This window comes from Peromyscus maniculatus, chromosome 4 (genome assembly GCF_049852395.1).
Source record: "Peromyscus maniculatus bairdii isolate BWxNUB_F1_BW_parent chromosome 4, HU_Pman_BW_mat_3.1, whole genome shotgun sequence".
NCBI lineage: Eukaryota > Metazoa > Chordata > Mammalia > Rodentia > Cricetidae > Peromyscus > Peromyscus maniculatus.
In genome coordinates, this window is record NC_134855.1 from 70,845,080 (window position 1) to 70,863,835 (window position 18,756).

The window sequence follows — 18,756 nt, forward strand, 5'->3', positions numbered from 1 at the left end:
GCACTTTAAGTCTATGAGTTGTCCCTTTAGTTTCTAATTCATTAACTTCCTCCCTGACCTTTATGATATCTGGCCACAGTGCATTTAGGTTTGGCTTCTTGTGTTTCTAGAAACTTCAGATATATCATTAGGTACCTTATTTGACATTGCTCTGATTTATAAAATTTTATTTTACTTTATGTGCATGGTTTTGCCTATGTGTCTGTCTGCATATTAGGTGTGCTCCTGGTGCCCATGGAGGTAAAAAAAGGGTGTCAGATCTCCTGAGACTGCAGTTACAGAAGGCTGTGAGCCACCATATAGGTGCTGGCAATTGAACCTGGATCCTCTGGAAGGGCTCTTAACTGCTGAGCTACCATACTAAACCGTTGATTTCTTTTTTTAAATTTGAACACTAATTACTATAAATGGCTCCCCTTCTATCTCAGAAGTTCAATAGGCTAGGCTACCGCTTTCATCAGAGTATAGGAATGTTAAATTCCCTCCATGGCTTCTTCAGTGACTCACTGATAACTAAAGAGCAAAGTATCTGTGTAGTCGCTGAGGTTTCTCTTGCTGTTGATTTCTACTTTATGTCTGTGGTCTAAGAGAAGAGAAGGAATTATTTCGACATTTTGCATGTGTTACGGCTTGCTCAGTGACACCTAATATGACTGACTGTAGAGGAGGCTTCATGGGCTGCTGAGAATATATATTCTGTCATCTGTTGGATGGAATGGTCTGTCAATGTCTGTTACATCCAACTGGTCAATTGTATGGGTTAGCTTTGTTATTACTCTACTTTTAGTTCGGAAGACCTGACTAAAGACAAGAACGGAGTACTGAAGTCCCCCAGCAGTACCACATCAGGACTTCTCCTACCTTTCATGCCATTTAGTGTTTATGAAATTGGGAGCCTACAATGTTCAATGTACAAATATTTACAACTGCTATATAATCTTTATAAACTGTTCTCCTTTTAAATGTGTAATGGATTTATCTCTTCTGAATAGTTTTGCTTTGGAGTCTACTTTATCAGATATCAGAATCACGACACCAGCTGCTTCGTGGTTCCAATGGCTTGGTGGGTGGATTTCCCTCCTTTGATTTCCCATTTGCTAACGTCTCTGCCAGAGGAGTGTGTGTCTTGGAGACGATACATAGCTGGGTGCTGAGTTTGAATCCAGTCACCTAGTTTGCACCCGTCAGTTGGTGAGTAGGGCCAGTTACCGCATCCAAGGTTACTGAGGGGCCTGCTCCTTGGTTCCTTCTCTGGCTGGGTGGATTACTGACAGCTCTTTTCTTGCTCCTTCAGTATTAGGGGTTTACAGGTTCACTGTGTTGGGCATGATGGAGTACTTCTTGGCTCTCCGCTGTTCATCTGTTCCTCTCATGAAATGTATTCCTCACGTGCTCTCACAGAGGGCTGCCCTCATCCTCTGGAGAGTTCTCCTGTCAGGATTTGCTGCAGTGCCGGCTGGCCCATCATGAGCTGTCTCAGTCTATGCTTGTCTAAACACGTCCTTATAGCTACACCCGTTCTCAGGGATAATTTCGCTGGGTATTGTCAGTTGACAGTCACGTCTTTCAGGGACTGAAATACATCGTTTCATCTTCACTGGCTTTTAGGGTTGATGGTAAGAGATCTGATATTATTCTTTAAAAAGTAAAAAAAGTTTTCATTTACTTATTTATTTGTTATTTGTGGTGTGTGGGGGGGTGTATATGTTTACATGTCATATGTATGAGACAAATTGTGGGAACTGGTCCTCACTGGAGACTGAGCTCAGCTGTGTCAGGCTTGGCCATCTGAGCTGAGCCATCTTGCCAGCCCAAGAGCTGATGTTACTCGGATGCCTTTGTTTTTGTGTTTGAGTTGGCATTTTCCCTTAACAGCTTCTAAAGTTGTTTCTCTGCTTTGCCTTTTGAGATCTGACTGTGTCATGTCTACTGGAAGTTTTAAATGCTTCTGTGTTTGGATGTCCATTCCTTTTCCTAGGTTTTGGGAACTGCCTGTTATGATTTCATTGAATAACTGTTTTAGTATGTTTTAGGCATACAAGCTCAAAGAGGAAACGGTTAAAGGAGGTCACCTCAAAAAAGCATGTGTTTGCTCTATACATGTGTTTGCACTCTTCTCGGGAACACGGAAGGGAGGAGGGGGATGGGGCTACATGCTCTCATGCTCTGGAGCACTGGTCTACGGCAGGACTTACACCATCAGTGTTCACTTGAGGCTAGGGTCTATCTTTTTTCCCTGATGGAGTGCCAACCACCCAGTACCCATATGATAATGGACAAAACGGGCACAGGGTTCAGGCAAGGAAAAATAAATGAAGATCTGATGTGATCAACTGTGTGGCAGCATGCAGCCCTAGCTAGAGAAATCCACCTTAGGTGAGGGGGTGATCAATAGGATTTAGGTGAGGGGGTGATCAATAGGATTTAGGTGAGGGGGTGATCAATAGGATTTAGGTGAGGGGGTGATCAATAGGATTTAGGTGAGGGGGTGATCAATAGGATTTAGGTGAGGGGGTGATCAATAGGATTTAGGTGAGGGGGTGATCAATAGGATTTAGGTGAGGGGGTGATCAATAGGATTTAGGTGAGGGGGTAATCAATAGGATTTAGGTGAGGGGGTGATCAATAGGATTTAGGTGAGGGGGTGATCAATAGGATTTAGGTGAGGGGGTGATCAATAGGATTTAGGTGAGGGGGTGATCAATAGGATGGAGTGTGGAAAAGCATCTGCTCCCATGTGAGAGCTCCGAGTCCGTGAGCCACACCACCAGGTGTGTCTGAGAGCAGCTAGGAAGTCATAATTGCCACCCAGAGCACTTGGCATTTTCACTGAGAAAGAAGGTGTGCTATAAGCCACTGTCACAGTCCCTACAATGACACATGTGCCTCTACCTCCTTCAGGCTTCTGAACACACACCCCTCTTGCTCACGACTTAGCAAGGGACTAGTAATCCCGAAGGCCACTCCATTGCTTTTGCTTACTACTGTTTTGTTCCTAGGGCCTTGGGAATGTCAACTAACACATGTCAAGCACTTGATGCCATTTCCAGGAGAGCAGGATGTTCAAACAAGCCCATCATTAAGCTGTTGCTGGAATCTTTTCAAGTGTTCTATGTACTCGGTGCCAAAGCCATCAGGAAGTCTTTAGCTTACAACAAGACCCATGTGTCACTTACCTTGACCTTAAGAAAACAGACTCTTCTCAAGTGCATGGAGAACAAATTGGGGGCTGCTGTTCCTCTGTCCTTTTACTCTGGTCACACTTTCTGAACCAAGGTGCCCTTATCAAGCTGCAAGTCTGAAAAGCTCGCCCATCTGAGACAGTTGGCATTTAAATACTCTTATCCTCAGTAGGATACTTTCCTTTCTCCCATCTCGATGGCTCACGCAGCTAGCATGGGAACCCACTTACCACAGTGGGAGGATCATTCCACTCTTCATAGGAGATGGCTGCATATGGATAGATCCTGTCATTGATGATCTGCAGGGTGGCCAGGGCAATGGCTTTAATGGACTGGAAGTATGCTTCCCAGAACCATCGTGCCTACAAAGAAAACAACAGAAGTAGGTGAGCAGGTGAGATGTGGGGGAATGAGATGCCCTGTCACAGCCAACTTGGGGCTAGTGATCCCTTCATTCCCGGAGTGAAGGGTGCCCTGCTGCCACACCAGGTCCATCAGAGGTGTGTTTGTATCGAAGGCAGTCAGAATAGAGTAGTGGTCAGGAAAGTACACACAGTCAGTGTAATAGAAGAGGAGCCTATGTTGATGAAAGTACTATGTGTCATATCAGGCAACGTTTAGACTCTTTTTTTAAAAAAGATAAATAGAGGGCTGCAGAGATAGCCCCACGGTTAAAGCACTTGCCACACAAGCATGAAGACCAGAGTTTGAATCCCCCAAAACCTATGTAAACACTGGGTCTGCATGGCAGTCCATACATAATCCTAGGATCAGAAACTGGAGGTAAGAGATCCCCAGAGCAGGCTGGCTAATAAGACTAGGTGTATCAGTGAGCTCTGGGTTTGAGTGAGAGACCCTTTCTTAAAAAATAAGGTAGAAAAGCAATGAAGGATGATTCTTTTTAGCAACCTTAGGCCTTTGTTCACATTCACACACACACACACACACACACACACACAAAGGCACGCATGCATACCACACATGGAAATGGACAAAGAACAAACATTAGATATAACATATATAGAGTGTGTTAGAAGTCTTGTATGCACAGGCAAATAAAAGTTTATGTCTATGCAAACTCTTAAGGACAGCCCTGGTAAGGCAGGGGACACCACAGCACCCCAGATAGCCCCATGCACGTCTAGTCAGCATCTCACTCCTTTAGGCCCATGACGTAGATTTCTCTCTGCTCACTCTGAATTTCACGCAAATGGCATCAAATGACATTTGCTCTCCTGTCACAGACTTATTTGGTACCACTTGGAACACCTAACTTATGTCATGGAATCAGGGTGTGGCTGGTCTCACAAAAATGAACTGAAAAGTGCTCTCTTTTTTTTCTATTTCTTGAAGAACTTAATATTAATACAAAATTGATGTTACTTTTCCTTCTCAAAAGGGTCTAGAAGAATTCATCAGAGACACAATTGAAGTAGGTTTCTCGTGAGTGTGTGTGACAAGATTTATTTATTATTTTTGTTTGTTCATTTGAGACGACATCTTACTATGCCCAAGTTGCCCTGCAACTAACAGTCCTCCTGTCTCAGCCCCCCAAATACCAGGATTACAGGCACACGCCGCCACAACTGGCACTTTATTTTCTTTGAAACAGCATCTTACTCTGTCCCCCAAATTTGCACCTCCTGTTTCAGCATCCTCAGGTGCCCAGCTGTGTGGCTTAAAGTTGCTGGTTTTCTTTTGCAGACATAGAAGAATGCAAATCTGGATCACTTGAAAATAGGACTGTTTTTCAAGGAAGATCTCATCGCATTTAGATTGTTAAATTTACTGGATAAAATTGTAGAAGTATGGCCCTTTCCTTCCCTATCCAGTCAGCCCGGTTTTCTCTGGGCACTTGTCCTTCTAAAGATCAATTTGAAGATTATTTTCAGAAGGAAAAATTTTCATATTTTCTCTCCATCATACATTTTCTATGTTTTTTCATTTTTAAAAAATATTTGCTTATCTATTGTGTGTGTGCATGTGCATGTGATATGGGGGAGGGGCTCCATGGGCCAGGCAGAGGCCAGAGGAGGAAGCGTCCCTCTGTCATTCTCTACCTGTGTGTGTGTGTGCACATGTGCACCTGAATACTGGCCGAAGGCCAGCTGTGGAACCCAACCTCTAACTCAAGCTGTCTCCAATCAGTTCCCCCCGCCCACAAATTTCAATTCGCTTAGAGAGGAAGCAAGCTCTGCCAATAATCACAGCTCAAGTGTCTCCGCCTGAGAATAAGTGGGCTTCTCGAGCTTAATGGCTTCTGCAGGACCCTGGTGGTAAGAGCTCAGAAGGCATGAGTTACAACCCTGCCAGGCCTCTCTGTCAGCTACCTGTCCACAGGAAAAGGGGGGTGTCCGTCATGTGGACAATGTACGAAAGCCCCTCTGTTCTCTTCCCACGAGCAAACACGACTACTTACTGCATTTCTTCGTCTCCAAGAAAATCAGGCACCTTTCTGTCTATCCAAGAACTGGGAATGGGAGAGACTGGCAGCCATGCCCACCTCCTGGGGGGCTGTACAGGGGAGAAACTGGTCATGTGGGAGTGTCTCACACTAACAAGACCTTGACTGGCCATTGAACCAGAAACACCATCAACATGAAGCTACGGAACAAAGTAAAAATTGTATTTTTCTTAAAGGACAGATCATTTTCTAGACTACAACCAGGCTAACTTCACTGTGCTTCAGAAGTGTCTCCCTAGGGCCCAGCCACTTTTCTGTGTGAGCATGTCATCTCCAAGTAAAAATGGCTTTCCTTTCCTTTTCCCTCGTCTAAGCTTTGCCCCCCTTGTTCCTTTCCCTTTCTCACTGTCTAGGACTAGAACTCACCACTGAGCACAAGTGGGCGGAGTGACCATCTTTACTGAGATGCTGATCAGAGCGGGAGCTGCTAAGGTCTTTTAGACACCCTTAGCAAACTGCAGAAGTGCCCTCGTTGACTGAGACTCTATCAAAGGGGACTGTGGACTTTTAAAATTATTAAATTAAATTATTTTATGTGTGTGAGTGCTTTTCCTGAAGGTATGACTGTGCACCACATGCGTGCCTGGTGCCTGTGGCAATCAGAAGAGGATGTCAGATCCCCGGAGCTGGAGATACAGAAGGGTGTGAGCTGCCGTGTGTGTGCTGGTAACTGAACATGGATCCCCTTCAAGAGCACACAGTGCTCTGAACAACTGGGCTATTTTTCTCAGTCTGAATCACTACATTTTGTCAAATGATTTTCCCCCTACTTTATAAGGTGATCCTAGGAGTTTCTTCTTTATTATGTTAACTCAGTAATTTATACTGGCTGAACTCATGGGATGTTAACGAATCTTACATTCCTGGCTTCACTTAGTGATGATCTACTAACCCTTTCCCTGAACTGCTCAGTTTGCTTGGTAGTGTTTTGTTTAGGACTTCTGTGTTAATATAGCGAAGCTCCCTGGGGCCATTGATTTTAACATGCACTGTTATATAACTCTAGCGGCAAAAAAGGTTTTCAATTAAAATATGACACAGAGCTAAAAGTATAACAACTATAAACAATCTTGATGTCAGAGAAGTTATTTTTAATTATGTAAATGGATAGGCTGGTATGTGTATGTGAGAGTAGGTATCTGTGTAGACCAGAAGAGGGCATCAGATCTTCCTGAAGCTGGAGTTTCAGGCAGCTGTGACCACCCTAATGTGGGTGATGGGAACCAAACCTGGGTCCTCTGTGAGAGTGAGCAGTACCTGTTCTTAAGTATTAAGCCATTCTCCAGCCCCAGTTACAGTAATGTTTAAATGTAGAAAACTATGGGGTTTGGAATCTATTAAGTAGTGTGTGTTTTTATTTGACCTTTAGGCAGGCCTCAGAAGGGCAGCAGTCACTGCTTCTGGTCACCAACCCATGTTCTGTTCATCACTGTCCTGCCAACAAGCCTTCTGGGAAGGCAAACAGAACTGTAGCCAGGCTTTCCATAATTTAAGTTGGCTTAACCTACTAAGGCTTTTCCCAGGCTAGACATCTCTGAAGGTTATGAAGGAAACAGAACATATTTCTTAAACACCTAACTAGGACAGTATCGTTAACAAAGCCACAGGACCAAAGGGAGTACAAAAGTCCCCATGTACTCAAGAGGGATTAAATGAGTCCAGTGTGTCAAACACAGTGAGTCCCAGGAAGCACATAATTAGTAAGGTGGGAACTCTGTACAAACACAGTGAGTCCCAGGAAATAGGTAATTAATAAAGGGGGCAATCACAGCTTAGTTCCTATTACATCATTAACTTGACCACCGTAGTAGAGATGGTATGAGACTGGACTAGTTCTAGCTTGAGCTCTGCCACTAAATACTTCCCCGAACATTGATGAGCTGGTTAACTTCCCTGTGTCTCAATGTAGTATCTTTTAACTGAACTAGAATCTTAAGGATCCTTCCACAGCTGATAGTCAGTGATATTTCAGCCAAATTCCTGTTTCCTCTGCTCTTCATTTTTGAGTGCCTCTCTGTATCCTAAGACCTATCTGGCATTCAAAATCCCTTACTATCTGTTGTACCCAGTCTGCCCAAATGTGGCCCTAAGTCACACACACACACACACACACACACACACACACACACACACACACACACACACACACGCAAACATGCACACATGTTCTGGCCCACAGACTCAAGAGAGTGAGTTTCTTCAGGGGTCTCTTTTCCTCTTAAATGTCCTTCTCTTTCATCTTCCCAACCCTCCCCGGGGGACCACCAGCTCCCACCCCAGCGTTTAAGGAGTTTAGACAGCTCTACTCTGTCCTAATTCAAGTACAAAGCTGAACAAACTTAAAAAAGAGAGAAAAAAATCAATGCTTTTTTCTATCCATGAGGCAGGTGAGGTGCCAGGGCAGCTATTTCCCCAAAACTGAAGAAAATGACAGGTGGAAAGAGAATCCCAATCCACTGCACAGAAACTTCTACAGGCCAGTGCCAAGTGGGAAAACCTGAGCTGTGAACGACAGATCCCTGCAGGAACACAGCTAAGGAGTTCTGCACTCCTGAGTCTTATCAATATCTCCGACTTCAGCTAGAATCTCATAGTGAAGATTGGAGAACATCCCTTGGGGCTTCTGGCAGGGGCAGGGAGGGTCTCTAGGTTTCATTTCTGTTGTGTTGACAAAATAACAGGACAAAAGCAACTTAGGGGAGAAAAGGTTTATTTGCATTCACATTTTGTTTTTAAGACAGGGTCTCTCACTGACCTGGAGCTGGTTGGGGAGACTAGGCTGGCTACCCAGCATTCTGAAGCCAAGACACCCCTAAAGTATCTAGGCTGGTTTAACTTAGCAGTCCCTTCCACAGTCCAGTGTCTCTCAGCAGCTGCTATTCTCTGTTCATCAGCATTCAAAAAAGTCAAAACTGACAAAGCACCATATAAGATCCAAACTCCCTGTGTTATAATAGTTTCCATCCTTATGTGGCTTTTTAAAATATTACTTTACTCTCTCCAGAAAGACTTTTTTTTTTTAATGATTGTCTATACCCATTTTCCTTTCTTTCTTTAGCACCTAAGCATCTTTTTAAGCTTTTTAGAGGTTTCTTGTGTCTAGACCTGGCTTTCTGCATGTCTGCAAGGGCCAGTGTGACCTAGGGGAGAAGAACTCCGAATAGGCCTGTGGTGATGTGATGGTAAGATGTGGGGCAGGGGAAGTGTTCTCTGTCATCCACATCTCAGTATTTTGTGAGTCTGTGACTCCAGTCCGCAAGCTTCACAAATGCTTCTCATTTCCCTACCTGTTTAGCTGGAGCAAGACTAGAAGAGAAAGGCTAGTATGTCCCTTCCTCAGCACGAGAGGCTAGAACCAGCTAGAGTCCCAGGGAAGTTATGCTTTGACAAGAACCTAGCAGGTTAGTCTCTGGTAAGCTCTTTCCTCAGCGAAGGCCCCATTCAATGCAGAATGCTCTGGTGTATTTCAGAATGGTTACTATTTGTGATGGTTAGCTTTCACTGTCAACTTGACACACCCTAGAAATGCCTGGGAAGAAAGTCTCAAAGGATGGTCTGTGTGTATCTCTGGTGTGTGTGTGTGTGTGTGTGTGTGTGTGTGTGTGTGTGTGTGTGTGTGTTGAGATGAGGGTGTTGTCTTAATTTAGTGAATTGATGTAAGTCCCATTGTGGGCAGCACCATTCCCTATGCAGGGGGTTCTGAATATGTAATAGTAAAGACACTGAGCTGAGCAGAAGTAAGCAAACAAGTGAGCATATATTAATTTATTTTTGTCTGCTCCTGACAGTTTGCTGAAGGCAGGGAGCCCAACAACATATCTAATGACATAAGCATATGGATATCATAACATATAAGCGAATAGGTAAATTTTAAAACAGTAGCAGGGGAGGAGAGCTGAAATGCTCTGTTCTTTAAGGATCTATGTTCCATGCATCATGTTGCAGGGCTATTTGAAAATTCCCTTGGATTTTTTCTAACTCTAAGTGCAAACCAGAGTGTAAGAACATACAAATCATATCTGATGTGCTAAAAAAAGAGTGTAATTGCATAAAAATTTACAGTGAAATCCCAAAAGGTGGGGGCTATGGTTAACAGGGCTTGGGACTCCTGCAGAGAACCAGAGTTTGGTTCCCAGCATCCACATTGGTCAACTCACAAATGCCTGTAACACTAGGTCCAGGGAATCCAATGCTCTCTCTAACCTCCTTGGGTACTTCTGCGCGTGCGCGCGCACACACACACACGCGCGCACACACACACACACACACACACACACGACATTCACACAGACACACATAACTACACATAATAAAATGATAAAAATTTTAAAATAAAACTCCAAAAGGTAGAATAAGAGAAGAAAAATAAAAACAAAATAGAAACAAAGCAAAGATGTCTATGGTCTCTAAGGTTTGACGTTTTCCAGAGATTCCACATGGTTGAAATCATATAGTAACAAACTCTATGATTCTATTCATATGAGACCTGGAAAGACAAATACATATGCTGACAGTCGTCACTAGCTATCAGACTGTGAGCAAGGCTGTGGGTACTGCTGTTGTGTATGTGTGTGTATGTGGTAGTTGACAGGGCAAAGGTATAAGGAAATCTCTGGGGATAATGTAAATATTCTATTATCTTTGTTGTAGTGATGATGCAACACTACATATTTGTCAAAACTCATGGAGGTCCACATTTTTACATGAATATATTTAATTTATGTAAATTTCAACTTTATTAGATTTGTGTGAGAAAAAGAGACACTAACAAGTGCAACCAAAAGAAGCATAACAAACGTCACTTTGTCAGCCATCACTTCCAATGCCAAGGATCTAAGAGGACAAGTAAGAGACTCTGCTCTGCAGCACTTGTGAGCTCACATGCACTTGCCCGCAGAAGAGGGAGCCCGGCAACATTTTAGCGTGGAGGGGGAGGAGCACAGGAGCAGGGCCCCCAGCTAAGGCACTAGTGACAGCTGTGGCTGCCAGGGGAGGGAGGCTCAGCTTCCTTTTTCTTTCATTACACCTTTTAAAAGTTTTTGTTTGCTTGTTTGAGACAGGGTCTCACTGTGCAGACACGGCTAGCCCAGCCCTGCTCTGCAGACCAGGCTGGCCTCGAACTCACAGAGCTCCGCCTGCCTCTGCCTCTCCAGGGCTGGGATTAAAGATATGGACCACCACACCAGTCGAGGACAGATCATTTTGAGCTCAGTGATTTAGTAATGATCATAATTTGGTACTGTTCATTCAAACCCATAAAATGGGTAGTCAAGAGTGAGGCCTGGTTAAACTCCACTCTGGGAGAGGATGCTTTGCCAGTGTAGGTCATATGGATACTGCTGGAACGTGAGACACTGGGATGGAGGAGGCTGTTACCTAAAGGACAGGCTATAGGGAAAATCTCTCTGTCCTGCTCAGCTTTGCTATGAACCTCAAACTGCTCGTGCTGGCTAGTCTTCCGTCAAGTTGACACACAAAGCACCATTACCTGAAGGGAGGGAGAAAATGCCTCCATAAACTCAGGCTGTGGGCAGGTCTGCGAGGCATTTTCTTAACTCGTGATTGATGGGGGAAGGCCCAGGCAATTTTGAGTGTTTCCATCCCTGGGCTGGTGGTTCTGGATTCTATAAGGAATAAGGCTGAGCAAGCCACAGGAGGAAAGCCAGCAAGCAGCACCCCTCTGTGGCCTTTGCATCAACTCCTACCTCCAAGACCCTTCCCTATGAGTTCCTGTTCTGACTTCCTTCAGTGGTGAACAGTGCTGTGGGAATATAAGCCAAATAAACCCTGTCGTCCCCAACTTGCATTTCAGTCATGGTGTTTCATTGCAGCAACAGAAACCCTACCTAAGACACTGCTCTAAAATAAACATGATTAAAAAAACAAACAAACAAACTATCCATACTTTAATGTCCGTGTCTTCCTTGGAAGTATCCTGGGGCTCTTCTCATTCATACACTCCATCCTCTGTAACCCTCAGCAGTTGCTCTGCATCTCCGTGACTTTAGGGATGTTGTGGGATATTTGAACACTGTGTGAAGATGTACTGCTATGACTGGTGTAATAAAATGCTAAAAAGCCAATAGCAAGGCAGGAGAGTATAGGTGAGACTTCCGGGCAGAGAGAGAACTTGGAGGAAAAAGAAAGGTGGAGTCATCCGTGAGACACTGAGGAAGCAGATGGGCAGGATGGAGATGAGATAATGCATTCTTGTGGAAGAATGCAGACTAAAAAATACAGGTTGATTTAAGTTATAAGAACTAGTTAAGAACAGGCTTAAAACTAAGGTGGAGCTTTTATAATTAATATTAAGTCTCTGTGTCATTATTTGTGGATGGAGGTCCTGACAAGAAAGACCAATGTGGCGGTTCCAATATCCAAACATAGGGCCTGAGAAAGCTAAGGGAAATTTTGGACAAGGAGCTGGACATGGCTTCCCGGTCCTACAGTCTCTCAAGTGAGCTGATGCTCACAGCATACAGGGGTGTGGCTCCCGCTGCTGCCTGCTGGTTTGAGCCGGCTGTCAGTGCCATGTGCTAAGTGGAACCACACTGGCCCTGCAGACATGCAGAAAGCCAGGTCTAGACACAAGAAACCTCTAAAAAGCTTAAAAAGATGCTTAGGTGCTAAAGAAAGAAAGGAAAACAGGTATAGACAATCATTAAAAAAAATAAAGTCTTTATGGAGAGAGTAAAGTAATATTTTAAAAAGCCACATAAGGATGGAAACTATTATAACACAGGGAGTTTGGATCTTATATGGTGCTTTGTCAGTTTTGACTTTTTTGAATGCTGATGAACAGAGAATAGCAGCTGCTGAGAGACACTGGACTGTGGAAGGGACTGCTAAGTTAAACCAGCCTAGATACTTCAGGGATGTCTTGGCTTCAGAATGGAGTTGGGAAATGTATTGCATTGGGGGAGAGGATGTGATTTTGTTTCCACGAGAAACCAAAAGCTATGGATTCCTTCAACATTAATCAAGATCAGATTTGACCAGGGGAGACCTCCTGAGCATCTTGGCTACAGACATGAAGGGAAAAGCCAAGAAAGACTACAGGACAGGTGATGTATATGGTGATCTCTCTATATGGGAACAGCTCTGAGACTGGATGAGACATGATAAATCTTGTTGGCTACCAAGTCCTCATAACTTATTACATGCCATCCTTTCATTTGGCATGGGTAGAGATTTATATTACAGTTTGGTTAGGCAGTCCACACAGACTTATAAAGTTGATAGATGCCGTTTACCTGCTCAAACACAGAAAAAAAATCATCTTTAACTGACTGGTGCACACCATACATTCCATACATGTGTTAATGCAGATATGTTACCTTTAAAAGTTTGTGTTTTCAGAACAAAAAAGGGCCAAACACCAATGAATACAAGTAGCCCAAATGATCCAGCCTCTCAGAATGCCTCTGTTGCAGCTTCCTCAAAATTCTGCATCCAGAACAACCTCAAAGCTGGTAGCTGAGATGGTCCAGCCTCACAGACTACTCCAGTCAAGATTTCAGATAAGCACTACACTTTCCCATCACACAGAGACTAAACAAAAAATAATACAACTAGATCTCTCAGGACTTATTATCGCAATTTTCTCAGGGTCCCCTAAAGATGCTGTCACCCCCAGACAAGAAGAAGCGATCTAAAGAACAACACCCACATTTCCAAGAAGTGGGGTGGTTTCTGGTCATTAGGTAGATGTTTGTAATTGTTAGGGAGGTTGGCTGCAATTTCTTATTGGTCATGATCAGGGAGGAAACTAAACAAGGTAGGTTAGATTCAGGGATCTTTTTCTAAAAGGATAAGGGGGCTATAGAAATTATAGGATAAATGGGTAGATTATTGAATCTACTTTTAAGCTGAAAACAACTATTAACCTCAATTATTTTACATTAGTATGGATTTTTGTATATTAATACAAACTTATGGTTATTTTTGTTTTGAATATTGTATATGTGTTTCTACTCTTGTTTAAGGTATTATACCTATACAGCTCTTTTTAAAATGTAACATAGAGTTCCAGTCCTTAAAGGGTATTATTACAAACTGTTTAGGATAAGTAAAAAATGTAGCTTAGTAGTTAGTCATCTATAAGAATCAAACTTGTAGTCACGTAGGTATGTTTTCAAGGTCAGAGATATATTCTAGATAGATAGATGGTCTTCAAACACTTCAAAGACCTACAGAATATGGCATTTAAGATATTTTAATAACCTAAGGCTTTTCATGACAGTGAGACACGTCTGCTCCTGGCAGCACTGATCTACTTCAAAAAAGATGATGGGCATTGAAGAATCTCCATATGGAGTTTGCTTTCTCTGTGGCAAAGGTTAGCCACTGGGCAGGACACTGCTGCTGTTGCCTTGCCTGCTGACAGTCTGCTGTCCACATTGGACAGACAGCACACAAAGAAGGCGACTTCCAAATTTTGCCAAGACAAGGTAGGAGAGTCCTTCAAAATCCCTGCTTCACAGAAAAATCTGTCGGATATTCTAGGCCTGTAGGTCAAAGATGGATGCCCCAACATTACAGAGGAACACTGGGTGATTGTCCAGGTAGCCAAATGTCTCTGTCATTTCTATAGTTTTAGAAGTTGTTTGTTCTTCCCTTCCTGTTTACTCAGGTAATATTATATCTTTCTCGGGTCTCTGACGAGCATTGAAGACTACAGTTACACCATTTTCTCTGCTATCAAATTCAAAAAAGAAACTTACAAAAGAGATAAAAAGTTTATAAGGTTGAGAAACATAAAAGCTTAAGTTGTTTAAGAAGAAGTTTTAAGGTCTAGAAAAATATTATTAGGATGTTAATAGAAGTTATGATTAAAAAATGGTTTAGGTATAAAACTTTAAATTCATCAAGATAGGGTAGATAATAGAGTATTTTCTCCAAATATGCCAAATACAAAATGGACTGGACATTGTGAGTATAATTCTTACCTGATAATTGTTCTTATTGTATATAGTTTTACTATGTTAGAGTTAAAACCTTTCCTTTTTATTTAGACGAAATATTGTGGGGTATTTGTATACTGTGTGAAAATGTATTGCTGTGATTGGTGTAATAAAAACCTGAACGGCCAATCGCTGGGCAGGAGAGTACAGGTGGGACTTCCAGGCAGAGAGAGAACTCAGGGAAGAAGAGAGGTGGAGTCTCCAGCAAGACCCTGAGGAAGCAGCATGGACAGTAAGGAGATGAGGAAACAAGCCTCAGGGAGAACATAAATGTAAAAATACGGGTTAATTTAGGTTATAAGAACAAGCCTACGCTAAGGCTGAGCTTTTATAATCAATAATAAGTCTCCGTGTCATTATTTGTGGACCGGCTGCCCTGACAAAAAAGCACAACCACACAGGGAGAACAAAGAGACGTTCAGTGAGCCCGATGGACAGCAGCCCCAGAAGGGGCTTCCCTGGGTTCTCAAAGCTTCTGCACACTGGAACCCCGAACTTCTCCTGGAGCAAGACCCCAAGCCCCAGGAAACTGGAACAGACAAAGAAGACAGAACTTTATCCTTTAAACCACAACCAACTTTTCCCAGCAGCAGCAGAGGATGGACTGGGCTGACAACAGTGACTCTATTTTAAGAGACTGTGTTGTTGCTGAGAACCATTTTAAATGCAGGCACAGCTGAATACAGAACCCACGGGGCCACACCTTGTTAACAGTACTTTGCTCTCCTCCTCTGAGCTGACATACAACATGAAGCCTTGCTCCATAGCCCAGGCTAACTCCTCATTCTCCTGTCTGAGTCAATCAAGTAGGTATGCACACCACACTCATCCAATAATTCTTGCTATACATTAGTTTCTCCCAGGATTTAATCTCCTATTTCTTAACTTGTATTTCTATACTCCTGAGCATTGGTTAGAATTTAGAATCCACTGTGCATATCTACTGTTGCTGTCTTGCCCCCTCTCCCCTTTTCTGTTTTCTTTTTTTGTATGTGTGCATGCACATGCATGAGAGCATACACATGCATGTGATCACTCATGTATATGTGCACATCAGAGGCCAAGACCTTAGCATGTCTTCTTCAACCACCTCTCTATCTGACCTTTTCAGACAGGGTCCCTTACTGAACCTATAGCTGTCATTTTGGCTAGGCCGGCTGGCCAGTGAACCCCGAGTCTCCTCCTGTCTCCAATCCTGAGCACTGGGGATGAAATTAAATTCTTGGCTTTTGTGCTGGGCTTTTTATGCTTGGCTTTTAAACTCAGGTCCTCAGATTTGCACTGTACCTGAGCCACCGAACCATCAACGCAAATCATTTTACCTTTTTAAAATTAATAGTTTACCAAGTTGGCGTACAGGTAGTGAAAAAATATTTAAAACACAGTTATGAATCACACATCCTACTAAATGGACCCCTTTCTCCCCTACACCCTTCCTGGGAATTGCATTTGTCCACCTTCCCGTCAGGTGCCAGGAACTTGTTCCTTTAACTCCTGGTCTCTGCCCCCCGTTGGCTGGCTCTGAGCCTTCCCCATTTGACCCCCATTCTTCTGGTGCCAAGTGAACATTCCGTTACTGTCATTCCACGGCCCCCAGCACAAACCAAGAATCCCTGACACATTCTTGATATCGGTGTACCTCACCCTCGTGACATACAACACAGCTTCCCTGTGTCCTTAATTTTCTAAAAGTTCTGGATCTTATTCTTTCACCCAAAGCTGTGGGTCATTCTGGGTTAGAAAGCAAGGGAAGACACAGATTGGTGTTCAAATTGTGTCCTACAACAACTGGCCGAGAAACGCCCAAAGGTCCATATGCAGGCACATGTCATCCATTCAGAAGCGAAGTCTCCCTTTTATCTCCAGTCTCAGGATTTATATTTATGGGGGTGACTAAAGAATTAACATTCAGCCTACAGAGTCCATTTAGTGTTGCTTATATGCATTTATGACTAACTGGTATCTGAGTGCGTGTGCGTGTGCATGTGCGTGTGCGTATTTGTGTGTTGTAAAAATAAAGAAAAAGGTTATGAATTTGAGGAGGAGCTGGGAGGAGAACAAAGAGGTGCTTCAAGGGGGAGAGAGGGGAAAGGAAATAATGTAAATATGGTACTCATGCATAAAATTCTAAAAAATCAAAAATATATGCTAATAAAAATGAATTCATATCCATTAGTTCCTTCAGAGAAAATGCTACAGCACATCTTCCTTAATACTCATCAACAGCCATGAAAATCTGAACAATAACATCCACAGGAGTGATCTCTGATACTGAAAGAGTGCCCAGGGAGTTCACAAGAGTTTCCAATTAGGGTGTTTTCAGGGGTCAATATATGTTTACAAGCTCTTTACAAGTTTACATGGCTTTGGATTACACGGTTGATTCTCAGAAAGAGGCGACAAACCTAGTTTTCAGAGAAAGAACTAGAACATAGTCAGAGGGAGATGAATGTGGAATGGAATGCCCAACACCCACGTCATTTAAATAGAGAAGGGTAGCACAGGCCAGCAGCTTCTACAGCATCCTCTGCACTCCATGTCCCAAAGGCACATGGACCCAGCAGACGGAAGCTCCTGGGGGTGACAAGCAGACTCAACGGCAGCTGACTCCGCTGTGACACTCGGACCCGGGTAAGGCTGGCAGCACTGTCGCCCTCACCCTCACCCCAACACCGGCCCTGCTGCAGGCGGGTGGAGGCGTTGGCCTGTTTTACTCTTTGGCTCGTGCCCAGCACTCAGAAGTGTTCCAGGACCGAGGCAGGGGTTCAGGAAACACCTGTCCATTAATGAGCACTCGCTATGCAGAAGGCAACATTTTAAGTGCTTTACCTGTATTCATGCATTTAATCCTCACAGCTCAAGGCATTACCCCTGTTTTATGATGAGAAAATTGAGGCACTGACAAGTTCATGGGGGTCACCGGTCCCGCTTTCCCCTGACTTAAGATTTAGCCCGAGGAGCACTGAAGTGTGGGCTGAGCTGGGCTCCCACTGAGCTCACTAAAGGGATGAGTGGCAGCCGAAAATTCAACAGTCTACGAAGTCCAAGTTCTTGAGGAGCCTCCCTTTCTCAGCCCAGTCCTAGGTGCTCTGGGCTAAGTGACCAGGGCATTTATGATCTGGCCCAGCAGAGGACACAGGCTGCTGCGAGTCTCTGGAGCAGTGATGGAAGGCCCTTCTAGGAAGGCGTCAAGACGTGGAAACTGGGGGTCTAGGAAGCACAGTATTCTCTCTTACTCTTGAGAAACTGTCATGCTCATTCTAACGCGGTCAGGAGTCAGCCCTCACAAGGGACTATAAAAGCAGATGGAAGACTGGAGGCATCAGAAGGCAAAAAACTTGTGCAAGGTTACACACTGGTGGAGCACACAAACAATCATGGCATCCAGGAGACTATGGGAGGAAGATTGTGAGTTTGTGACCAGCTTGGGCTACACAATAAGACTCTATCTCAAACATTCACAAAGAAAAAGCAAGAAAGGGAGAGAGAGAGAGAGAGAGAGAGAGAGAGAGAGAGAGAGAGAGAGAGAGAGAAGGAAATATATGTGTTAATAATATACGTGTCACCAGATACTATGGTGGTAAAAGCCTAGAATCTCAGCTCTCTTGGAAAGCTGCAAAAGGATTGCAGTAGGTTCGAGTCTTGTTCAAGGCATATCTATCTATCTATCCATCCATCCATCCATCCATCCATCCATCCATCCATCCATCCATCATGGCATCTATCCATTCACCCACCCACCCATCTCTGTCATTCTGTTGTGATTAGAAACCAGGATAGAAGGTTGGCCCCTGTAGAAAACACCAAGGACATCTGGGCAGTCCCCTCGCCCTTGAGTTTTGCAGCAGGCCAGTCCGAGGTGTTCTCTGCACACTGCAGCCCGGGGTGTTCTCTGCACACTGCAGCCCGGGGTGTTCTCTGCACACTGCAGCCCGGGGTGTTCTCTGCACACTGCAGCCCGGGGTGTTCTCTGCACACTGCAGCCCGGGGTGTTCCCTGCACACTGCAGCCCGGGGTGTTCTCTGCACACTGCAGCCCGGGGTGTTCTCTGCACACTGCAGCCCGGGGTGTTCTCTGCACACTGCAGCCCGGGGTGTTCTCTGCACACTGCAGTCTGGGGTGTTCTCTGCACACTGCAGCCCGGGGT

At 44.0% G+C, this 18,756-nt stretch overlaps 1 protein-coding gene across 2 annotated transcripts in view; it reads right to left on the reverse strand.

Moving 5' to 3' along the window:
- Positions 1-18,756, reverse strand: part of Ext2 (exostosin glycosyltransferase 2) — a 149,683-nt gene that overhangs the window by 81,293 nt on the left and 49,634 nt on the right. For both annotated transcript variants that reach the window (XM_076570120.1, XM_006995920.4), the window contains one exon: positions 3,413-3,544. In XM_076570120.1, coding sequence (XP_076426235.1) covers positions 3,413-3,544 — 132 coding nt within the window. The remainder of the gene's footprint in view (positions 1-3,412; positions 3,545-18,756) is intronic.